This window comes from Drosophila sulfurigaster, chromosome 3 (genome assembly GCF_023558435.1).
Source record: "Drosophila sulfurigaster albostrigata strain 15112-1811.04 chromosome 3, ASM2355843v2, whole genome shotgun sequence".
Taxonomy (NCBI): Eukaryota; Metazoa; Arthropoda; class Insecta; order Diptera; family Drosophilidae; genus Drosophila; species Drosophila sulfurigaster.
This window is the reverse complement of record NC_084883.1, coordinates 26,473,690-26,499,709: the sequence shown is the minus strand read 5'-3', so window position 1 is coordinate 26,499,709 and position 26,020 is coordinate 26,473,690. Positions and strand designations below refer to the sequence as shown.

General features: G+C 40.8%; 1 protein-coding gene across 3 annotated transcripts in view; it reads right to left on the bottom strand.

Moving 5' to 3' along the window:
- Positions 1-26,020, bottom strand: part of LOC133839888 (echinoderm microtubule-associated protein-like CG42247) — a 40,090-nt gene that overhangs the window by 1,117 nt on the left and 12,953 nt on the right. The window contains exons 1-10 of one of the 3 annotated variants that reach the window (XM_062271520.1): positions 16,789-16,999; positions 12,444-12,638; positions 4,885-5,001; positions 4,346-4,734; positions 2,346-2,495; positions 2,120-2,291; positions 1,607-1,702; positions 1,147-1,545; positions 661-1,081; positions 191-587 (exon numbers count right to left, since the gene is read on the bottom strand). In XM_062271520.1, coding sequence (XP_062127504.1) covers positions 191-587; positions 661-1,081; positions 1,147-1,545; positions 1,607-1,702; positions 2,120-2,291; positions 2,346-2,495; positions 4,346-4,734; positions 4,885-5,001; positions 12,444-12,638; positions 16,789-16,857 — 2,405 coding nt within the window. In that variant the 5' untranslated portion in view covers positions 16,858-16,999. Of the gene's footprint in view, positions 1-190; positions 588-660; positions 1,082-1,146; positions 1,546-1,606; positions 1,703-2,119; positions 2,292-2,345; positions 2,496-4,345; positions 4,735-4,884; positions 5,002-12,443; positions 12,639-16,788; positions 17,000-26,020 lie in introns of those variants that run through there. The other 2 variants (XM_062271518.1, XM_062271519.1) reach the window with 2 other exon arrangements.

Genomic DNA, 26,020 nt, shown 5'->3' with positions numbered 1-26,020 from the left:
ATACATACATATGTTTTATATAAATTCTTATAAGGATTTATTTTATTTATTAATTTTAAGAGTAAATATTTCGTTTTACGTTATTCCACGATTTAGTATTCTTTATTTATTTTATCAACTCGTTACTTGAATTAAATTTTATTTTCTATACTTAAATTTCAATATAAAGAGATAAGAACTGAGACTTTACCTGTATAAACGCAGATAACCCTCGGCATCGCCAGATGCGAGCATGTCATGAGCAGCCGATCGACTGCAGGTGGCGATGATGGTGTTGGCGCTGCTGTAGTAGCGATTGCTCCACTGTCCTGCCACCAGGAAGCCCACAGTGCAGTTGCTGGTCAACCACTTGACGTCCTTCATGGCAATGGGACTTCGTTCCGGCGACAGCGACTTGGCATCCCAGAACAGCAAATCAAAATCAATGGTTACGGTCTGCACAAAGTTGCCGTCCATGCTCCAATCCAAATGTGTGAGCGGCTGCGAGCCGCGTATCTTGTTCACCTTCTTGTAGGAGAAGCCATCGCGCGATACGCGGAACAAATAGATGCTACCGTTCTGCGATCCCATGGCAATCATGTCTCCAACTAAAGAGTAAATACACAAAACAAATACGAGGAGTGAGTGGGAGAGAGATGCAGATTGCTAGCACATGCTTACCCTGATTGTAAGACACACAGTTCAAGGGTGAGCCACAAACACGCAGTGTCAACATCACCGAACCGTTGTCGCAATTGATGACCAGCAAGTGGCCCTCTGTGCTGCCAGCAGCGAGCGCAGTGCCAAACGGATGGAAGGCCAATGCCACGCACTCGTAGCCAGTTTGAATGGTCCAAATGAGTTTGTTCTTGCGCCACAGGGCCACGTGCTTATCGTGGCCGGCTGTCGCATAAAGCTCGTCCTCGGGATGGGCGGCCAGGCCCCACAGCTGCCTCCCATGGCCGAAGACCACTTGTGTGAAGCGACGCTGCAATGAGCCCTCCAAAATGTTGTTCCTCGTCGTGCCCACATAGATGTTGCCATCGTTGCGACCTGGTCGCTGTGGATAGATGGTCCTCACGCCGCCAGCAGCCTCGGGTAGCTACAAAAGAACATTGATACAATGTTGTCACGAATTCATGTACAAACCAAGGACCTGTCACTCACCTTTGTGTCGGCGATTTTCTTGTAGTTCTGCAGCGAGTCCCAGGCAGCAATCTTGCGATCCTTCTCGCCACCGGACAATAGTGTGCCTTCGCCCAGCATGATGAGGCAGCCGATGCCTTTGTTGTGAGCCTCGAATTCGGTGCGCACGAAATACGCGCCATCCGAGTCCACGGAGTAGATGGTAATGAAGCCATCGGAGTCGGCAGTAATCACATCGCCATCCGGCTCAAACTGCACACTTGTGATGTGCGAACGCGATGGCTGCTTCACAATATCCGTGCGCTCAAAGAAGCCATCCTTGCGGCGATGCCAGAACGCCAAATGACCACGTCCATGGGTGATGATGAGATTATCGTCGAGCGGATGAAAGGCGGCGCCCGAGAGTCCCTCTTGCAGAGTCTGTGCGTGAATATGACATTAATATAGTGCATAGGGAAAGGTTAAGGTTAATGCTACTTACAGCAACCTTGCCGAGCAGGTGACCCCATTGCCACTGCCAAACGGACAAAATGCTCTCGCGTCCACTGTCCACGGCCAGTATGTAACTGCCGCCATTCTGCAAGTAACAGAAATTAGTTAATCATACGAATAGGTTAGTTAGTAAAATAAATAAAATGGATGCTTAAGTAAATATATTCTAAATTTTTATAAACCTTCTACAGATAAATAAGCAGATATATAAATCTGTAGATTGGATAGATTAACAAATAAAGTTAACTTATTACCATTTAAAGAATATTTAAAACAAATTTGTAAAGATTGCTGGGAATTCTATATCTTTGTGTAGTTACATTTTAAATCTGTTTTTGATAAATTTGGATGACTTCGAATAGTCTATTGTTTTATTGAGATTGAGGGCACATTAATTCTAATTTAAAAAAACTGAATATTTAAAGGTTGCTAGATAGATATGGACCGATACACAGAGGTAATCAGGTATGTAATTAATAAAGAGTTGCCTAGTTAGAATTACCAGTTGAGAGAAAGCCACCGCTGTGACGCCGGTATCCAGCTCACCCATGCCAAAGACGTAGAGTGTCTGCAAGGACTCTGTGCTCCAGATGCGCACGTGTGCCTGCGACTTGCGATCGCGTCCTGCCTTTTGTCCTGAAGCAACCAACTCACGTGAGGGATGTACATCCATGCTAAGCAATAGAATAATTAGAGAACATTTTGGAGAGAAGATAGAAAATATTTACCACATGATGTCCTCGGTGTGTCCGATGTAATGACGCTGTGCATCCTCATCGCGATCAAATAAAACGGCCACAGCAGCCACATAGTAAAGCAGCTCTCCTGTTGGCAGCACCCACAAGTTGCGGCGTGCATCGATGCCTCGATAGCCGTGACTAAGCAAAGAATAAGATTAGGTTTAAATATTATTCATAATATCTGCTGTGCTATCAATAGTTTTAAGATAAGGATTGTTATTATACTATACTATTGCTAGTTTACGAAGTGGAAGATTCTTACAATACTATCAAGTAATATTAGGATTTAAATTTACATAAGTACCATGAATAATTCCTAATGAGAGTCTGCAGTTCCCAACTATATTTTTATTACATTATCAACAGTTTCCAAGGAGAGAAATTCTACCATACTATCGATACTTTTCAATAAGATATATTTTACTATACTATTCGTATTTTCTAAAGACATATCTCACTATAGTTGCTAATTTTGTATACTCTTCCCTGCAGTTCTGGAGGTGTCGATTGCCCTGGGTAAGTGCTTACCTCGCCGATCACTACATGGGTACTTACTAAAGTGACCCTATAGTAATCGAACGTCGAACCACCGAGTCGACTCGAGTTTGCGATTGGCCCTAGATAAGTCCTTACCTCGTCGATCCCTACATGGGTACTTACCAGATTAACCCTATAGTAATCGAACGTCGAACCACCTAGTTAATAAATATATGCGCATTAAAGCATAAGTACAAAATAACGGCAAGCATCGCTTTTGTTTTTGTTATTTTGTGGAAAAAGTATACACAAGTTTAAAGAGAAAACTTCGATTATGCTTTACATCGCTGTTTGTTTACGCGTCTTTGTTTTATTTTGTGCTACTCTTTTACTCAAACGCAGCTGTGTTTCCTAGATGATGAAATTATTGCAAGCATTTGAGTTGAGAAGTGCAAAGCGGATCCGCGATCAATTATTAGGTGAGTTACTTAAAAAATAATTTATGTATGCATTATATGTTTAATGTGTAAAATATTAAATAAGCAGATAATAAAAGAATATCAAGCAGTTAGTATAATGCATAGTTCTACAGTGGAAAGCGACAATGTGCCTAAAGAAGAGGAAGTGGAAATTATGACAGAAAATCTACGTTATAGAAATAATGACAGGGGAATGCGGCCTAAAAAAGAAGACAATTTCTTTGGTGTTATGATCGGTGAGTATTTTAAAAGATAATTGTTTAAAAATCATTATCCACTTTAATCTATTAAGACTTTTTAATCCTTTACTTCCAGATTCAATAACTGAGGACCAGTTGAGAAAGGCCTTGCAGCTCCAAAAAAAAACGATATTTTAAAACTCAAGTTGCCTTAAAGTAATAAAAGTATCCGTCTTATTAAAATAAAGAAAAATTAAAATTAAATAAAAACTGTAATTGTAATTGTAAATTTTTTTTTAATTTATAATGGCCGACCCCTCTATGGGGTCCGATGTAAGCACTTATTTTACTGACCCTTCAATGGGGTCCCATGTAAGCACTTATTTTACCGGCCGTTCCATGGGGTCCCATGTAAGCACTTATTTTACCGGCCGTTCCATGGGGTCTAATGTAAGCACTTATTTTACTGACCCTAATATGTTGCACTATTTCACTAGTTCGTGGTAATCGAGGCGGTGGCGATTGACCCTATTTGCGGACATTTCATACAAAAACGGAAATTAAGAAACGCATGGCTAGACGCCACTTTGTAAGTAGTGACTGGCTCCTGGTAAGCGCTTATTTCACCAGCAACGAACTAGCGCTCAGAACTGCAGGGTTGTTATTAATATGAGCTATTCTCTTAAACGATCGATTGTTCACTTCCCACTGAGAGTAATTTTTAATAACTATACCTTCGAAAGTTTCTAAGAGATGGATTTAGGTATATGTTACCATAGTTTAACTTTTATTATATCCTAAAGAGAATCTTTCTACCATGCTATCGTTACATTCAAATGATAGTCATACTTACACCCACTGGAGCTGCAGTTTTTTATCTGGCGGCGAATTGTCTGCCGGTGCATGGTGAACTGGGGGATAAAAGGTGCGCCGCAGACCACGAATGGTCACCTTAGTGGGCTCCTCCTTCATGATGTCCAGCATGGTGTACTCCCCGTTGGGTCGCAGTATCTCACTCTCTGGCGCATAAAGGATGCGCGGTCGACTCTTGCTCCGGGGTCGTGTGCCACGCAGCGGAACCTTCGGCAGTTCCTCCGTGGGCAGTATGGGTGCGGCGGCCACCACCGAGGGACGCGAACGAGAGCGACGTATTGGCGAGCCGGCAATCAAGGCCGTGCCCGTGGCCAAATAGAATGTGTCCACATCGGCAAACTCGTTTCGCAGCTGCGAAAAGCTGCGAACCTAAAAAAAAACGCAACAAAGAGAAAGGCAAATGCTCAAATTGTACTCAATTTTCCACTCATGTACTGCATGGCTTTCAATTAGTGCATGTTAATTAAGTTATTACAAGGGAGTGAGCAGCACACAAAGTGAGAGAAAGAGAGAGCTTACCTCCTGGCCGGTGCCCGTGTACATTTTCTTGGCGCCATTAATTTTGAGCACTTGACCCAAATCCTCGAGCACTTCCTCAAACGGCTGCGAAGTGCGTAGGTTTAGCAGAACGCGACACTTGAAAGAAGAAGTCGAATATATGTTTAGATTGAGATACTTCAATATACTATATATACATATAGTATATATTTGGTATGTGAGTAAAAACAATGGAAAAGTAAAGGGTCAAAGGTGATTGGATTTATGACTGTGTAATTACTCTTGGCCATAAAATGTGAGTTATTAGGCTTTTTGCTAATATGAACACTATTTAGATGTAGACGCTGTATGTGGGTGTGCGTGTGTGTGTGTGTGTGTGGCAGCATTGACTGCGCTCGTTGACTTTTCAACACTTTGGGGGCTTGCGACAAAATTTAACCGTGACACGCAACTTCCGCTGGCCCGGCCATGACTCTTTAAGTTTCTACGCAAAACTTTTGCTGGCAACAAATATTTATAATTACGCCCAGCACTCGCTCACACACACACATACACACACGTTCACACACGCACACATGTACGTACATAATTCATACATACGAGTCAAGTCTATGTACGGCCCACAATCCGAGGCTATGACCCACTTTGCTTTTTATTTCAATGCTTAATATTATTTGTTGCTGCAGGAGCAAGGCGGGCAGCTGAAGGGGCTGAGCTGAGCAGGTCAGGTTGGACTATTGCAGGCGGCATTGTTTGCCATCTACTTGTTATTGTTCTTGTTATTCCAGCACCCCGTTGGTGCTGCTGCTGCCGCTGCTGCTGCTGCTGTTGTTGTTGCTGTTGCACTTAAGCTTTTGCGCTCATAATTGGATGTAGACGCCGCATCCTACACAATCCCTTCCCCCTTCCCCACTTTAAGCTGCACCCACGCCAGATAAGCGATACGCATTGTTGCATTTGTTGGCCAAGCCAACAGTAGCTTCAAGCCTGCTCTGCTCCTTGCTCCTTGCTCCTTACTGTTTGCCTCTTGCTGCTGCTTTCTGCTTGTTGCTTGCTATTCGCTGCTGTTGCCTCGCCTCGAGTATGCAACTTGAGTTTTAATGACCTTCGGGCCTTAATAAATGTCGTTCACGCATTAAGCTATTGCTGCATTCCTACATTTCAGCATTCTTGCTTTTCTCTCCCTCACTCTCATATTAAATTAAAGCATCTGGCATAAAGTTTATCTGAGCTGTGTCCTTGCGACAATTGCGGACAGTGCAAACTTTGCGATCGTCGTGCATGCAATGTGGCTCTAATTTATGTATTTAGTTGGCATTCAACCGAAAGACGCTCGCCTAATGGTTTTATATCCCTGCTGAGTGCTGGCCTGCTTTTGCGGATACTTCATTGCATTTCGTTGCGAGAGTCTGCCCACCAAAATGCTCCCAGGTTTGCATTCAGCATCTTTTTGTGTGTGTTTAGTTTTCCCCTCGCTTCATCGTTTTAAAACTTTCAACTTTGCTAAGATTTTGCTTTTGCGCAAAAATTATGACTCGTTGCATAGAAATTTATTTGCGAACGAAAAGTCTTCAACTTGATCCCGGAAATGTTGACTCTTAAGCCGTCTCATGGGTCGTATGAGTAATAAAAATATTTCCTTTCCGTTTCTGATTTCTTTGATAGAAGTTTATGATTTTGTAGGGACAAAAGTACATGAATTTCCATACTGAGTAAGAGTACAAGTCATATTTAAATATTTTAGTATGCAACTATTTTATTTAAGTATAATTTTTATCAGTTTTTAATCCTACAAATAACTGCATATAACATTGCTGTACTCAAATGTAAATTCACGATAAAATTTAATAGTTCTGTGCTCAGCAGAGTAACTGCTCGTCGCATATGTCAACTGAACGCTTATCGCTTCATACTTATTGTTTCAATGGGGAAAACTCTTTCTTGGCCATCACATGTAAACAATACATTACGAAGCAACCTTGCTGGCTTCCTCGACTCGACTTTTATAGTCATCAATTTGATTTAGGAGAAGGGTTCTACAGAAATGGTCAAACTGTACCATGTACCAAATACGGTTGACTATTCACCATTCACCATTTACCATTTACCATTCACCATTTAGTGCAGCTGGCCGTAATGGTCGTTATGTGGGCTGAGCCAGTTGGCGCGGCCTAGCTCCTGCTCTTGGCACTATTAATCACGAATTGTTGATTGTTTATCAAATCGAAACACCTGAGACAAAACTTGCACAAATCTATAGGTCTAAGCGAGAGAGATGAAAGGCAGACTCTGTTGCTTTAACTTATTTATTTTTGGTTGTTTTTTTTATTGTGCTAATTAGGCCAAACAAGCTGGCATGAAGTGTGCTCAATTAGCTTTTAGGGCAACCAAATGAACTCATCGATATGCAAACTATACATAAATTATGCATGAATGCCACTTATTGCAAATGCCTGCAGTTGTGTAGCAGGTATCTGAGTGTGTGAGCATTCAATTTGCATTGATTCAATCGAAGACTCAGCAGGCGGCCAAGACGTTGAAGCAGACAGAGACACAGACAGAGCGTCGCACAGCTGGGCCTCAAGAGGACTTGGTGGTACTTGGTTTACTCTATACATATATGCATGCCGTATAAACAAATATAATTATGTGCGCAAATAATTACATTACGTTGCTGGCTCCAATCACGTGACCCCAAACAAATGGCATTTGTTAAGCCAATTACGTGCACTTTTCGGAGAGCAGGAGCAGGAGCTGGGGCCCACAACGGTAGACAGCAAACAGCTGCCGGAAGGAAACCAGCACGGACGTATTTGTCCATTTCGCAGATTCGTAACCATATGCATGTGTGTGTGTGTGTGTGTGTGTGCAATGTGTGGGAGGTAGTGGGTGTGGCTGGAGGAGAACCACAGCTGCATGAGTTGGACATTTTCAACATTTTTTAAAGAGAGATTGCAGTCTCTCTGCGTGTGTGTGTGTGCCTGGGATCACCTCATGCTTGATTTCATTTCTGTGTGACGTCAAAACCATGCATTTTTTTTTCTTTACATATAGTAAATAACTTGTGCTCCTTTAGTTGCTTTGGGTCCTTTAGCACTGAACGGAACGCAAGAATTCCAATAAAAATACATGCATAAAACAAAAGGACGTTAAACTGCCAAGAAAGCGTATAAAAGAGATGCTCGACTGAGAACATACGCTATAAGCTGTTGAGTAACTCATTTATTTACGACAAAATACCAACGAATAAGCTCAGTTGAAAGCTGGCAACAATATAGACGTGCAACAAAGTTTAGGGCAGGATTCATTTGCATGGCAACTGACAGATAGTTGAACTCTGATCAATAAAATACCATTGCATACTTTAAGGGGCCAAGCAAACTCGTACTGTGGATTTAGTAGTGTGGAATAGTATAACCGACTTACAATGTAAGCGATCGATAGTTCATGTCTAGTCGTCTCAGGGGATACAAGGCTTGCAACTTGGCTGGCTGGCTGGCTGCCTGACTGGCTTGCAACGCGGCTAAGCTGATACAGCTCACTTGGGACGCTTTGTGTTTGCATTCATTAAGGCCATGTGCTTGTAAGCCAACACATGCATCTGTGTGAGTGTGTGTGTGTGTGTGTGTGTACGCCCATTGCTGTTGCCACCTTTGTTATTGCTGCTCGTCTTTGTTGACTGTTCAATACGCCTGCGGAGGACGTCAGCTTATGCAAAAGTGAAAAATGAACCATTTTTTGGTCTCAGTCTCAGCATGCAGACATTATGAGTGAATAGCAAAGTTGATCAGACGTCAGCACGATACTTTGTAAGTGCAACAGCAGATTGCAATGCGGCACGTTGCACGTTTCATGTTGCACTTTGCTGTTGCCAAATATTATTTAGCAGCTGACAAACTGACACACAATCTACTCAAACTTTCTGCTGATACCGTGTATTGAGTATTGAGCAGAGCAAAGCAGAGAGTAGCATGCCACATTATCCAGCAGCAAGCCCACGCAACAGTGGCAACAGCAAACAAACACAACAGTGGCAAGTGCTAAAAAGAATTGTGTGTGAAACACATACTGAAACTTCCACTCATACTCATTCATTGTACTCGTATTCGTATTGCACTCGTTTGCCAATTTGCGGTTCTTTCGCCCTCTCTTCATTTCATCCTCTTTAGCATGCAAAAATATTTGGCAAGCGTCGTCGTTACACTCGTCGTATACGCGACATGTCCTTGGCCTTGGTTGGCCATTGAGCGCGTGCAGTGAGAGAGTTACGGGGGCGCTGGAGGTACTGGCTACAAAGTGCTACAATTTCCTATTTGCCTGCCGCATTTGCATTGCAATTCTTAAAGCAAGTTGTTTTCATTTTCTTGGCAAGTGGTGAATGGTCGAGTAAAGAGATAGATCATTCTTTTCGCCGTGTTTCATTCTCAACTCACGACACATTTCGGACTAAGGCGTAGTAGTAAACATTTATCTGCACGTGTCCGTTTAATTTCCCTCACTTAGAGCACTGAGTCATCTCTGCAGTGACCTCGGCCTTAGCCGTGGCGAAAAAGATGCATAGTTAACTATGCCGACGCTGCAGTGGCAGCAACCAAGTGTAATTTACCCATGCAAACAGTAATGTAAGAGAGGGAATTCCTCTCCTCTTCCACCCACAACGTTTCTTCGTTTTTCTGTAATATTCATAAAACGTCGAAGAGGCCAAAGATTGCTAAAAAATTGAGTTGCACTTAGGAAAATTACCATAAAACGTTATTACTAGCAAAGTTGAAACCAACACCAACACCAACTCCAGCAACAAAAACACTAATGCCGATGGCAACGGAGCGTAAATACTCCGACCTGCAGAGAGCGAGAGCAAGAGTTGTAGAGAAGTCGCATGCCAATTCATATTTTGGGCCATTTCTCTGCTACGTACTACACAAAATATTCCGTCTGCAGTGCGACGGCCTGAGGAAGGGATTGAAAAGAGGGGGCTGAGGCTAGACTTTTTTGTGTGTCAGCGGAAAACAGTAAATTGGCCATGGCTTCAATTTCTTTCTTGTGGCAAGAGCAACAAACCATCGCCATCACCATCACCATCGCCATCGTTGTTGCCTGCAACCAAATAAAATACAAATTGCAGACAATTGATTTACCATATGATTGGCGAACACTTTTCGCGGGTTGCGCCAAAAAGTAGGCAAAGGTTAATTGCCATTGCCTGCGGCCTATTTGAATGTCAAAGTGAAGTGCAACGCGCACTGCTATTGAACTTTGTGCCACATGCCACATGCGGTGGCATGATATTCGAATTGGTGGTGGAAGCATGAATATGCAGTGCTCTACAAAAAACGCGTATAAATTATTTCAATCTAAAATATGCTGCTATAAAAATACGAATTATAAATGCAACGACTGGCCAAGCCGGGAAACCGAATGATTGTGCGGTCATTAAAATAAACTTAATCACGGCGTGAAAAAACATAATTGGCAAAAAGTGCAATAACATGAAAAATGCGTTTGAAAAAGAGCAAAGTAAACCACATCAAATAATGCCGACCCCAGAGGACGATGCATTTTGCGAGGGACGTTTTTGAAATATTGCAGCCAACTAATGGACAATTATTGACGTTAAAGTAATTGACAAATTATAGTTAAACATTTCCTAATTATTTACGATTTTAAATGTCAATATTATACGAGTATAAAATGAATTGACAAATCAAACAACTCTCGCGTTGCGTTATTAGTTATTTAGTGCGTCTGTTTGCATTACATTACCGAATTATTTATGCACATGTCTCTTAATGACAGTAAGTAAGTTAAGCTCAAAATAATCTGTCAGCTGTTGAGGCTTAATGTATTGCAAACAAACAAAAAAATGCTTTCCCGATGGATGAAATGAGCAACAATGATACAACAACAGACACAAATAACCATCGAATGCGGCGCACACAGAAAAACACAAAAACAAATAAATGTCTGACCATAAAATATTTATTGAAACATGTGCTCGAATGAACTACAACTCAACAAGAGTATGAGTACTGTGAATGTGAATGTGAATGCGACTGTGAGTGCGGTAAAGCTACCTAGTCGAATGGATTGGTAAACTGAATATTTTAAACACAAACAATCAAAGTTCAAAAGCGAATTTGCCAAAAATTCATTTGTGTTTGTCATTCAGGCAGGGAAGAGAGAAACCAGCAAACGATTCGCTGCACGAGTACTCGAATATTCCCCTATATGTATTTTGTATTATTTGCACATTTTCCTCGATGAATATTCATCACATTTTTTATTGGAATTCCACGAAAAATATCCAAGTCCTGTTTGCCAAGCGATGCTATGCATATACAGAGCACACACAATGCTCGTGTCCACAATCGAATAGGGTAGAGTTGGCTTTTATTTAAAAATATCAGTGTCACTTGGCACATTCCTAAAGGCCCTAACAAAAAAAAAAAGAAAAACTAAACTAGACATAGTGTCCAGCTGTTATTTAATCAGTTGCGATTGCTTATTGAACGCGCAATGCTTTTGGCTTGTGTTAACATAAATATAAATTTAAATCGCTGCAATTAAATCGTTAGCATGTTAACGCATCAGCAGCTGCACAATAACAAATATGAGTGCCAACCATATTCGAAAATGCGAAAATTGCGCAAATTTCAGCAATTCCGTAAACCGCATGAGGTACTATGTTCCTCCATGGTTCTTATTGTTGTTTTTCCCCGCTTATTTTCATACCCGCTACCTATAGGGTAAAGGGGCATTATAACTTTGTGGCAGCAGCAGTCATCTTCGACCCCGTAAAGTATATATTTTGTTAATCATTGTCAACAGCCGAGACGACATAGCCATGTCCATAGGTCTGTCTGACTGTCGGTCCGAATGAACACCTAGATCTCAGAGACTATAAGAGATAAAGCTATAATTTTTTCGACAGTTTGTTTTCACGCATACCAAATTTGTTTACTTGCCCACTTGCACACCCGCAAATCGATTAAAATCGAATAACAAGTTTAATTTTGAAGATATAATCGAGTTTTGGTATAGACAATAATAACTATAGTATTGCTGATGCCAGAGAATTTGATTGCCGTCGGATAACAATTTTAAAAGTTATTTAAGAAGTACTTCGGTATGGCAAAACTCGACTACTGCAATCGGGATTTTTCTGCTTTGGCTGGCAAGCTGTTATATTTGAACTTTATGATATATTTTTAATGTACTATAGTACTTCATTGATATACCAAATATGGATGACGGTATAGTTCAGAATTTTGTGGTATATATATTTTAAAAATAATACCACACTGATTGGCTTTTGCACTAAATCGGTAGCGGGTATCTCAAAGTCAAGCACTCTGCAGATTTCTTACTTGTTTTGGTTTTTTTTTGCTTTTGGTTCCTTTTGCATTTTCCATTTTGCATTCTTGATGACGTACGAAACAATAAATATCGTCTGTACAATGCATGTCATGTGTGTGTGTGTGTGATGTATATGTATATGTATATTTGTGGGTATATGTGTGTGTGAACATTCCTTTCAGAGAATGTACACACACTCATACACGGACAGTCGCGGTACTCACCTGCACCGAATGATCCAAATTATTGATGATGCGTATCACCCGACCGGCGCTGCGTTTTATCGAGCCCGATGTGGTCGATAATGTGCCCAAATCCGCTTCCATTATTGAAGGCTTTCGGCTGGCGGGCTTCGAGCCCCAGCCCTGATTTCCGGGCGAAGCGTACCACATGCCGTTCTTTTTACCGTAGCTGGCAGGCTGTAGACACACAAACACAGAGACACCCGGAGCAGAAAGAGAGAAAGAGAGATAGAGAGAGTAAGTGAGTGAGTGAGTGAGAGGAAGAGAAATAAATAAATAGTAAAATACGGAAAGTCCGGCACTGACTACGTTGTATATCTGCATATACTCGTTTCATTTCGATTCGTTTGGGTTGACGAGTGTTCGCGCAAACATTCGCATCGTTAGGATGGCGGGAAGGAAGCACGGAAGGCGGACAGCAACTGGCGACTTTCGTGAAAAATTTCGCGCAAATCTGGAATTAATTAAATTGTTTTGCGGCACGCACGAAAAACAGGACCATAATAATCGCACGGACAGGGACAACAGACGACGCCACACTAAAACTTTATGGCCAGCACTTGTTCCGAGTATGTTTCGTAAATTTAATTTTCCTTCGAACGCCATTTTGCTTTCCTTTTTTGGGGGGGGATGAGAGGCGTGCTCGCAAGTTGCTCAGTCGGGAATACTTTTGTGGTCTTCCAACAAAAGCAAATCAATTATCGTAGATTAGAATCAAATGGTCGTCCAATCAACTTTGCTTAATCCCCTTTGGCACAACATTTGAGATAAAGATGATGCGACACAAAACACAATCAAATGAATGCATACAATTTGAGCATTGAATTGGTTAAGATTTTAAAATGGAATCTAATATTGATGTGCCATAAAATAAACGAAATAATTAAATTCATAAATATTCACATTAATTAAGATGTCTCTGGAGAGCTTTTATCTATCATAACTAATAAATTTAATTAGTTGCGCTTGTCTCAATATTTTTAAAAATATTATATTAAAAAGTCTTTAACTTTCAGACTAGCTCAGATTTAAGAGTGTCTGTGCTTTTTTTTACCGTTACTTGAAAACGGGAGATGCAAACCGAGTCAAAAATGCCACATTTTGTGCATTATTCTTTATGCTTGTATTCTTCATACTATGTTTTGCTCTTTTCTGTTGTCCCATTTTGCTACGAGTGACGTAACAAAACTTTAAGAGATGACTTACAATTTTTGCCAAAAGTGTATTAGAAAATATTTTGTTCTTTATACATACTAAATCATTGTTTATTTTTATTAGTTAGATTGAATTTAACATATGTTACATATATTTATAGGGTACAAAAACGTACATCAATTTTTGAAGTGTTTTCCAACTCAAATAAATTATTACATTTCAATAGTTAAAGTCACCATAAAAGCGATAAATAATAATAAATTGTATTAAAATTGTGTTTGTCCTTGTTGAATTTGTTTTCGGAAGTGAATGCTCAATTTTAATTTCTTTATGGCCCCAATTATTTTTCAATTTAATTTAATTTGCCAGTTGTGACTGCGGCTGGGAGAGCGAGGTCGACATCAACGTTGACGTCTGCGTCTGCGTCGCCGTCAACGTTAACGTCAACGGCGCCTGTGTTCGCTTTTCACTTTATTAGATTCCGGAAAAGGCACACACAATAATTTTAAAAACAAAATGCCGCAGGAGCTTAAGAAACAAAAACTCAAATTGAAATTAATGCAAATTCATTTTAAACTCAATTCTTCAACCAACATTTGTACATTTGCTTTGTGACAGCAGCGCCCAAAAGGCAGACGAACGGACGGACAGACAGACAGACGGACGGAGTGAATCCTGACCGACCTGACCCCAATAACGACTGAATACAGTCGCAATATATGTTAAAAAGCTCACACACTCTTATAAATTTTTATGTGTGTACACTATGCATATACTATACACTATATATACATACATATAAATACATATATATGTATATGTGGTATATAGTGTGTGCTATGTTTGTGCTTGTATAAATGAATGTTTTTTATAGCATTATCCATAGGAAGCCTGTGTGGATTTTCTGGCACAGCATGTGCAGAGGGTTACAATCAAAATCAAGGTTTTTAATTGAAATTGAAATTCAACAAAATGCTAAAATATCGGCATGAGACTGACGGCGTTGACTCTCTCTCTCTCGCCCTCGGTGTGAATTGGGATTTGTAACCTATTTGAATTTTTCTCTTTTTCAATATCTTTTTTATGCTGTTGTAAAGTCAATGTTATCAGTGGATGGATTCTTAACCTTTTTATCAATTACTGGCATGTTTAATATGCACTATGAAACCAATTAAAAATGCATAAAAGTAAATCTTTTGTTGTTTACGGGTGAAATCAAATCGAACGCATCGAAGAGAGCAACCTTGTGGCCTAGATGCTGCCACATTGAGGCCAAAGGCATGCAAAATGGCCACTTTCAACTAACGCACTTAGCTCGGGGTAGCTGTAGCTACTTAGCAAATAGCAGTTTAGCAAAAGCTTAAATTACGCGCTCAATTAAACTTTGAGCAACTCGCAGCAAGCTCAGAGAAACGGGTGTTCGCCCTGGGTGAAGTGGAATTGAGTGGAGTGGGAAGGGGAAGGGGATTGGGATTGGGAGTCTGAGTGTAACTTCAAAGCCCTTCGTTTGAGGTGCAGCCTCGCAGAAAATTCATTGAAGCCATCAACAACAACGACAAAACGTCGTACTACATCTCAAACCAAAAGCGAACCAAACTCACTCTTCAAACTGTGCTGAACTGTGTGTCGAGGGTCTCCTGAATCTGAATCTGAATCCCAATCTGAATCTCAGACACAGCTTTGGGGTCGTCCCAAGGCCACACATTTTTCGGGGGCATATTTAATATGTGAGCTTGCTCTCTCGCCTTGCCTTACCGCCTTCGATAATCGCAATGCTTATTATTGCTCGAGGGTATTGAATTTTTATAGCCGTAAACAAATAAATAGTCAGACAAAACAGTTATCTTCTCTCCACTCGCTGTGTGTGTAAACAAATAAATACGCATACTACATGTAGTACGGATGAGGTCTAGTCTTTTTGATGTTTTTTTGGTGCTAAATCAACACCTCCTCCCTCTGCTTCTAGCTGCTCAAGACAATGGGGTTGTTAGCCTCTGCGGGAGAAAAGGGTGTATGTATTAAATGTATGGATGGCGTCATCAAATGAAATAAGCGTTTAATTTAAATAGTGGGATCTTCTACTTGCTTTTACTATGTCTGTCCTTTTATTTCACTCAGTTTGTTTTAATAAATTGCAACTATTTAAATGGGTTGGCAGGTCTAGAAGTTATTTAGCATTGAAAGCAATTGTAAAATTTAATATATAATTGACAAACATTTGTATATTTCATATTTTAAACTTCTCAGGAATATTTTAGAAACTTGTTTAACAAATATTTGTAAATTTTATATTGCATAGTTCTCAGAAAGTTTTAAATACTTTTTTCTCTAGATGTTGCTTTAAATTTACTTCAACGATATAAGTTGACAAATGGGGATTTAATTAATTGTAAAACTGTTTAGTCAGCAAACTCTAGTGAGTTGTTGGATTAGCCATATGCAACTGAGTCATAAAACAATAATAAACTAATCAAAATAGTTTATGCACGATTGCAAAAAGTTTGGCTAGTCAGTAATTTATTTGGACATTCAGTTTCAATTGAAAAATAATGGGATTTGGCGTAACATTTGTTCTATTTGAATAGATCTATGAAATGTGTGTGTAAGACAAGCTGAAAGTTTTGGAGAACATATGTACGTGTTCTAAGCAACTGCATTTGAAATTCAAATTCGAGAAAATTTACGACTATCTTTCACCGAGAAGAGCGGAGACAACGAGTGGGGACGACGGCGAACTTACCCGCCTAGGACAATGTGCGAGGTGTACTTATGAGAAGAACCGCAGAAACGTCAAGTGAAATATTTAAAATTGCGCATACGCCACGTCAAAAAGGCTGGCGCACAGCCTGCACACGTAGACCATTAAAAAACACTTAGAAAAACAACAAAAGTCATTTAAACTTTTTGCCAACTTCTTTTTGCTTTTGCTTTTGCTGTGTGCTGCACTGTGTGCTATACGTCAAAATGGTTGGGGCAGCAAATACAAAAAAAAAAAAAAAGAAATGTGAAATTAAGAGATGTGTGTTGGCGGCGGAGAATGGCAAATGGCGAACAGCGAGCAGCAAGCAGCGAGCAACGAGTGGCGAGTGGGAAAGTGGAGAGCGGAGAGTGGAGAGTATGCGAATGGTGGTTGAGTGGGTAAGTGGCCTCATTGTTTACACTGAACACTGACCCAAGACTTGGACGGCGATGTGAGCATCACAAAGGGCGAACTTTCTTCGCTATCCTCGTCGATGTACATTTAAGCGAAAGTTTTTCTCCTCTGCCCTGTTGATGAGTAGCTTCGTATTGTAAGTGCTGGCGAGGGGGGCGGGAGACAGGAGTCGAGCTGTGGGTGCGACTGTTTGCACACTTTAGTTGGCTTTTTGCTTTTAATTCACTTGCAGTTGCAGTTTTCCTTCACAACAACAACAGCAGCAACAATAACAACAACAGCGGCAACAACAGACGAGCACAGCATTAAGTTAATAATAAATAAACGTAATTTTCTCTCTCGCCCGCTCGGATGTAGCGCTTAAACTGTTCACTGTGCAACGCGCTGCCTTTTAAAGTGAGTTAATTGAAAGCATTTAAATTTAATGGCACTTTAAATTAGTTGATTGCTTGCCCAGGTCTTTACTACAACACTGCACTTATGCAACACTGGAAGGCAACTGGTCGGTCGGTCAGCCTGGATCTGAACCGCACATAAGTTTTTTGTATCACGAGGCTAGCTTAAATTTCAACTTTAACTTTATTGTTTTTTATGCTATTCGCTTTTTGCCCGGGAGCCAACAATTTGCTCGCTATTTAGCTTTCGTTTCCTTGGCGTTCGCTCTGCGACTGCAGCTAAGTGGCTGAAATTCACAAATCCAAAGGCTCACTTGCTTTGCGACGCCACTTCACGCGATTCCCCTGCCGCGTCACGCCACGTCACGCTACGCTACGTTACGTTACGTTACGTTACGCTATCCGACTGACCTGGTATTACACGTATACACATGTAAATGCATGCGAATGTATGCGTGTTGAGCTGTGTGTGTGTATGTGTGTGTTTCACACGTGTCGCATACATAAACCATATTCAAATTGCCAACGCGCGACTTTTATTTCGTTTTGCACAGAACACACACACACATTCGCACACACTCGCGTGCCTCTCTTTACGAGTCACGTGAATGTGTGAATGTGTGTGTGTGCGCCGCGTATAGTTGTATTTATTTATTGTTTAGCCAAATCAGCAGCAGCAATCTCGAGCCGCGAACATTAGCTGCCATTTTGTTGTGTCCGCTTACAGCGCTCTTTCGCAGTGCTTGTAATTGCCTCAGTGTTTGTTCTTTGGCAGGTTACGACCACGAGACCACGACAACTACAACTACAACTACGACTACAGCGACAACTACAGCGACAACTACAACTACAACGTCCACAACAACAACAGCAAAGTAGTATGCGTACTTGTAGTACCGCCACTCGACGCTGAATGGCGCTTCACTCGCTAAATGCGCGCCAAAAGTATGGCAGGCATTTTGTTGTTGCTTTTGGTCGTCAACATCGCATGCTATCGACTAACTGCAAACTGCAAACTGTTAACATGCAAACATGCATACAAATAATACAACCAAAACATATGTGTATACTACATACACGTATTTGATTTGCTATCTAAACATCATATTTATGATATGCTCAAGCACAATCATGTCTCATTAGCCGCTGCACCATCAAGTGAGTTGTTTTGCCTCGTCAAACGTCGTGTGCCAACAGCTGATACTCTCCATACACACTATGTTAGTAGTTTGTTGTTGTTCTGTTGATTCGGCTACACTCCCGAGTTATTGCGACGCTCTTGGGTTTTCCCATGCACACACTCGCACACACACACGCTCACACTAGCTTACACCATCGACTTTGGCACTTTCGCTCTTTGCCTTCGGCACTGTATTGGTATTGGTTTTGCGTTGAAGTGTGGTGTGTGGAGGGAGATGAGGAATGGGGGGCATGGACATTGCTATTCCTATTGGCATTCGTATTGGCATTGGTATTGGTTTTGGCATGCATAGCAAGCAATTTTGCCTAGAGTGCGTGTATCGCAGTTGTAGTTGTATTGGTAGTTGTAGTTGTAGTTGTATCCCTAGCTGTAGTTGTAGTTGTAGTTGTCTTTGTAGTTGTCGTTCTCGCTGTAGTGGTTGTTGTCGTTGCTGTAGTTCTAGTTGTTGCTGTTGTCGTAGTTGTATTTACCGGCAGCCAGCCTGACTGACTGACTGACTGCCTCAACAGCCACTGCTGCGGGTGGGGGTTCAAGTCCAGCCTGGGCCCCCGAGTGGAGAGGAGAATGGAGAGTGCAGAGTGCAGAGTGGAGAGTGGAGAGCAACAAGAGTGGGCTAGAGGCTAGAGTGGGCCTGCCCCTCTGTAAGTTGATGTGGTAGTTTAGCTTATTGCTTTTCACTTTGAAGTGGCTTTATATGGATATTTATTACCATGTCGGTAGTATTTGTGTTTCACTTGCAAGTAGCACGTATTCTCACCAATTCGCCCCCACCTCCTCCTCCCTCTCGAATGTATGTGTATAGTATGTTTTATACTGCTCCTACTCGAACATTGGGGTTTTTCGCTAGTTTTTCGCTTTGATATCGTTGCCTACGGCCATTCTTCAACGTCGTCAGTACGCTCGCCTCGCTTTCTCTCTATGTGCAGTTTACTGCCCAGCTGCCTTTTCAATTTTCTTTCATTTTGTTTGTTGTTTCTGTTTCTGTTTCGGTTTCTGTTGCTGTTTTCTCTCGTAGTTGTTGCTAGCATTTTATGGTTGTATATCGTGTGTTTGGGCTGTGAATGAAACTGTATGAATTAGAATCGTCCCCTGACCCTCTCCTTTCCTCACCGTTTTCGTCTCTTTATTCATTATATACACTTGCTTTCTCTTTCTGTGACCCCCATAGTTCTTGCTCATTGTTATTTTGTTTCTTTGAAATTTAACAAAATAATTATGCTGCCCTTTGCTATTTGATTCTTTGCTACATCGTATTTTGTATATCAGAAAATCGAGTTAAATCACTTTTTGTTATTCGATCAGAGCACAATAAAAGTTACTTGGCCAGCAGCAAACTAGAAACTTTATCTTTAATCAAGCCAAAGAAATGATTAATAAACTTGGTTGCATTTAAAAGCCTAACTGGATTTATAGTTGCAGGTAAAAATAAATTGTCCTTGCTGCTGTCCCGACTACATAATTAAATTTCAAATTGATTCCGGCCTTTTGCTGTCACCTGAAAGCCATCAATTTCCCAAGCCCGGCGAGTGCAGACATTTTCGATGACGTGCTGAAACTCAAAATGAAGGAATTCTGTTTTGCTCTATTGATTCTCCTGAAACCTATTTATCGCGCAGGTAGTCGATGATACATTGTAGCTGTTTTCATTAAATTGCCATTGAGTTTGGAAAAGTTTCACGAGCTAAACTTGAATTAACTAAATTTTGGTTAGCATCGAATCAATGTTGTATACAAGTCAAGTTTATAAAATTAGTAGCTTTTCCATGTATATAATTTCTATCTGTCTTTATATTGTATTGATTATTGAAACTAACTAAATATATATGTATTCAAAACTACAAATATAGGTAAAAATTTAAACATATATTTTAGGTTGCAGTCCTCAAATATGAAATTGACTTTAAACATTTATTTCAGTGTGAAACGTTTTAATTCGGAATATTTATTTAATTTCTTATTGTGAATTTTTATTTCAAATGATATTTTTGATAAATAAATTGAATTTTGAAGCGCTGTCAAACATTTTGAGCTTGCTCACCCAACACATATTAAATCAATTTTAATCAAGCATATATTTCAGGGGAAAAACAATTATTGTAAACTGAAATGATGCACGCATTGATTGAAAAAGTTTTCAATTTGCTAAAAATCTTCTCGAATGGAATAAAGTCGAATGATCACACTTTCACACAAGCTGCTTTGTGATGTGATAAAAGGTCTAATCTTGACTCTGTCACCCTTGCCGTCAATTTGACATGACAATCAACTTAACTTGGACATGTATTAGGTACACACACACACACATTCGCACTTGCACACACACATATGTGAAAACACAAACACGAGAGTAATGTTAATGTTTTTCCAATCAATTGTGTCACCAACAAGACTGGACTCGAACCCGTATGAAAATAAATACGCCACACACGTACGCTGGCTGTGGTTCAATAAACAAACACTACACCCATACACACACACACACACACACACATACACACAAAGGCAAAAAGAGATACATTTGATGGGCATTTTGTGTATGAGAAGACAACCAAAACGGCAACAACAAAATGTTGCCAATATAAAACACGACACAGTGTTCAATAGAAGTGATCGAACAATATGGAAATAGAATTGAATATTATGAAGCACACACAAACACAATGTAATCCTCGCTTGTTTTGTCTAGTTGTTGTTCAGTTATTGACAACAGCTTCGAGTCCCCCAATGAAAGGTGCATTCAGTGGGGGACCATTTGATGTTCGAGCGAATGGTTTATGAAATTCCAAAATATGTGCTCATACATACATAAGAGACACACACACACACAATCGGCCGAAAAATAATTCTCATTGTCTGGCCGAAACTATGGCAATGCGTTTTTTGGTCAGTTTCATTTTCATTTTCGTTTTCAGTTGAGTTGAGTTTTCAGTTCAGCTCAGTGTTGCATACTTTTATGTTGGACCATAAACTCATATTTTTCATTTTGCAGTATCTATTGTCACACACACACATAGACACACATAGACAGTCTAGTCACACACTCAGTTGTCGCTTACCGGGCTCAACTTGTTAATAAAACTTTACCGATTTTATGCCTTGGCAAAATGATTACTGCGAAGCACACACAATTTAAAGTTTTTAGCGCACATAAATCAAAAATCCAAAGCCAAACCGCAGAGTCCACAATTGCCGGTAAGGCTCCAGCTTCAGTTCAGTTCAGTTTCTGCTCTTCAGCTCTTTGCCTGCTGCTTCAACTAGTTCTTGTGGCTTGGCTTCTGCTTCTGCTTCAGCAGGAGTCTGGCCAACGCGTGCGTGCAAAGTTGTTTAGTGAAAAACTTGAACTGGACACAGCGGTTGCCGTTGCTCTCTGAGCACACACAAAAAAACACAGAAATGTACAAAGTTGAGTTGAAACAAAAGTGCTTTATGTGCCACAAGGTAGCAGCAATCGAACAAAGCGAGACAGCGATAGTGGAGAGGAGTGAGGAAGCGAGAAAAAGAGCAAACACAAAAACCAGCAGCAGGGCAAGGAAAATTAATAAAAGTCATAATAATACTCGCAATTTCCTTTACCCCGCCCACAGCCCAGCTCGGCTCAGCTCAGCTCAGTTGAGTTCAGCTTTTTGCATATTTGAACTGTGTGCGAGAGTACTCGACAGAAAATTCCTTTGCCGCAGATTGGGGCAGCAACAGCAACAGTGGAAGCAGCAGCTAGATGCTGCTGTTTTGCAGTTTGTTGCGCTGCTTTTCATTTAAATAGTTTCAATTGGCATATTTTTGGCTCATTTATGCGCCCTTGATGCGATAGTTGCGATATTATTATTATTATTATTATTACTATTACTATTATGTTTTATTTCTCTGCGTCCTTTGTTGCCTCTAAAGTACACTCGAGTGTGTGCGTGTGTGTGTGTGTGTGTGTGTGTTGGGCTATAATCCAGAGCAACCTGACCCTCTCGACTCTGGGGTTGTTGATGGCCTCGCAAAGCACCGAATATTTTTATGCAACATTCGTGCGGAAGTGGCATGGCTGGTGACTTATCGCCGCCATTCCGTCGGCCATCGACGTGCGTCCATTCGTCGCTTATTGTCAGCTCTCTCTCTCCTCCTCTCTCTCACTCTTCGTTTGCGTGTGTGTGTGTGTGCGTGCGTGTATAAATAATTTCAGCATTTATTATTTGCTTTAGGTGTAAATATTTCAAGCTCACAAGTCGGCTGAAAAAAATGAGCAAAAAGAAAGTTGTAGCTCGCTTTGCTAGAAAGAGGTCGAGGTTTATGGCTTAATTATTCCAGTGCATGAAACGCGCTGCTGGCTTGAGACTGAGACCAAGCTAAGAGGAGGGAGTGGGAGAGGGAGAGGGAGTGGGGAAGTCAAAGATGGAGCAAAACGCAGGAGACGGAGGCTTTGCTCCCATTGTGAAACGAGTGCGGGCCATTTGTGTGTGTGTGTAACCCCTTTTATGTGGCTATGACCTAAGAAACGATTGCCAAAGGCCTTACCACGCCTTCCCCATTATAATCCGCCCGCTTGTGGTTACCCTGCTCCTCCTCCCCCTCTCCATGCACCTCTGCTATGTGGGTTGTGCCTTTTCTTACGATATTTTTGTAGATTCCTTTGCACAGCACACGCATATTATACATAATTTTTTATGATTTATAAATCCTAGAGCTGGTTGTATTTTCGTTTTTTATTTTTTGTTGATTTTATTTTATTTTATTTTAATTATTTCCTACATGCGCGCCGTTTGTTAATGGTCACGTCAGCACCGACTTTAACCGTGTGAAGCCAAGTGCTCTCACTCCTTTTTTGCGAGCGGAGGTCAACTTTGTCATTAACCCATAACTAGTTAAAAAAAAAAAGTGAAGAGAAAAGGAAAGAAACATAATAAATGATGGGAGTATGAAATACGCTCGTGTGGCACGTGCAACGGGGTGGCATCAATTGGTAATTGGCAAATCTGTTTGTGACCCGAATCGGATTTGAATCCGAGCACAGGAAATATGCCACAATATACAATAAATACAAATGTCATGCTCAGTTTAGTATTTCTGTTGTTTTTTTTTTTGATAGATTTCAATTCACCAAAATGACCTTCAGCCGGTGTCTGCGACTGTCTGGACTGGACGGAGCTGGACTGGATGACTTGCCTCATTTTGTATTTTGGGGGAGGAATATTAAATTTTGTTTTTGGTGAATAGCGTTACAGAAATTCATAAGCTGATTTGAATTTAATTACGAGTTGAGGCGCCGTGCGATTTTTTTTTCTATTTTTTCTTCGCTCAGTTGACATTGGAACGCCGTTTTGCTGTTTGTTGTCCGATAAACGTTATGCAAATTGCAAATTACCTGCCACATGCCTCTCTCAATACCAACTTCTGTACTTTTTTTCTTTCCATAATGCTGACAAATTGTTGATGAATGTGTTAAATGCGATTTTCGCTTCTTTCTTGAGCAGTGCTGCCAAGGTAGAAAATGGCAGCACTGGCAACAACAGCAGCAGCAGCAGCAGCAGTGCTGCCTAATTGCATTTCGTGCGCCGCTCTGTCTCCAGTGGCACGTTAATGAGTGCTGGGAAACGCGCAGGAATGCCAACTTTACTAAATCATTTCAGGCATGACAACTTGACGTTTAGACCATGTACAATTGTGGGTGGGCATTGTGGCCATGTGCCACATTCACACACACACACACAGACACACACACATACAGTACGTATGTATTTGTGTGGAACATGCATATATATCACATATGTCTTTACCATTTCCAAGTGACATTTTCTGCTCCATTATTTTCATCATGTCTGACAGAAGACGCGTCAACATGCAAGTGGCAAACACAAGGGGCACAACACGTAACTGTGCATGTGAATGAATATGTGTGGCAGGCACTGTAACAGCAACAGCTACAGTAACGCCAACTCTTTTCGCATTGTCCGCCTTTTGTCTGGCTTAGACACCAATATATTATGTGTGTGTGTGTGTGAGAGAGCGGAAGGGAAACTGAGATGTGTGTGTGCGAGTGTGTGTCACGAGTATCAGTTAGCTGTTGCATGCCACACAAACACAGCTAAGTATGCAGTAAAGTATACACTTATTTCCTGCAACTTCCACTTTAGTCCGAGAACAAGTACTTACGAGCCCGAGAAGACTTTACTTTGCGTCAGCAATTTGTAATGGAAATATTTGTTGGTCGTCTGGGATGAGGGATCTGGGATTAAAGCCAAAGCGAACATCTTTTTGCTCGACAAAAAGGCGGCACCCTCCGCTCTCCTCATGCCATTTATCATGGGGCACTGTGATTTAATTTATGCATCTTGATCCCTTTCAAAATAACAAACTGGCATTGCAACATTCTGTGCATGCAAATTTGACACTCTGCCTCATTATTTGACACCACAATAATTTGTGACTTGCCACACACACACACACACTATATCGACACACACACACTCGCTTGCATCGGGGTTAATAAGGAAATATCCTTTTACACATGTGACCCTAATAATTTTGCCAGTTTCTTCTTCTGCTGCTGCGAGAGAAAAGCAAAGTCTGAGAAGTGGCGAACTACGCGCTTGCATTACTAATAATAACCATTATGTGCACGAGTGTGTGTACTGTGTGTGTGTGTGTGTGTGTGCTGTGTGTTGTGATTTATTGCATTCGTGTGCCAGATTTTACAAATGTAATGCGCCGCACACTCCATGGAGGAGTCCTCTTTCCCATTCCCATTCCCATCCTCATCCTCATGCATATGCAAAGTTTCGAATATTTTGCTTTGCCAGCCATATGAGTGCGACATTGTACTAAGTATGTAGCTATATACTATACATTCCCATGCGTATGTATGTGTGTGTGTGTGTGTGAGGGTGTGACTCTGACTCTGATTCTATGCTCTGTTGTTGTGGCAAGCATAAATTTACGAAGCAAAGTCATATTTCTTTCGACATTTTGTGTGCGTTTCATTTCATAGCCAAAGTGCCATGGACATACGTGTCGGAATTATTTGACTTCCGTATCCGTTTCAGTTGCTGTTGCTTTTGCTGTTGCTCTGTTGCATATGAATTTGTAATTTTTAACGGCTTTACAACTTCATGGATTGCTTAAATAAACGGAGATGCTTTCACCAATTAATTGAGATAAAGATAAGTGGAAAAATCAGCATTGTGTGCTAACTGATTCAATTAGATGACAAACTTGAGATGCAAGTGCATTCGCCTATATTCACATAGATTCACATATTCACATATATTTGTATTCATATGCAGTTGCACAACTGAAGACAGCTTCATAACTATGCACATATCATTGTTGAAAACTGCCTCAACTTTTCCAAATCTGATAAATTATAACTGGCACAAGTTGCGTTTGGAAATGTTAAACATTGCCTCGGCATTTTGCTGCAACTTGAGGCATTAGTTGTGGCAAGTGCATTCGTGTGCGTGTGTGTGTGTGGCAAAAGTTGAGCATTTTCAATTTATGTGCGTGGCCTGAATAAGTATTTCCCTAAAGCACTTTTGAATCACTTTTGGGCAATTTTGCCATTTTAATCAGTTCACTTGCAGCAACTTGTGATGCATGCCACATCTCATTTTGCATTGACACCTTTTACTACATGATATATACTATATGTATATTTACTTGTGATGTCTGCAGA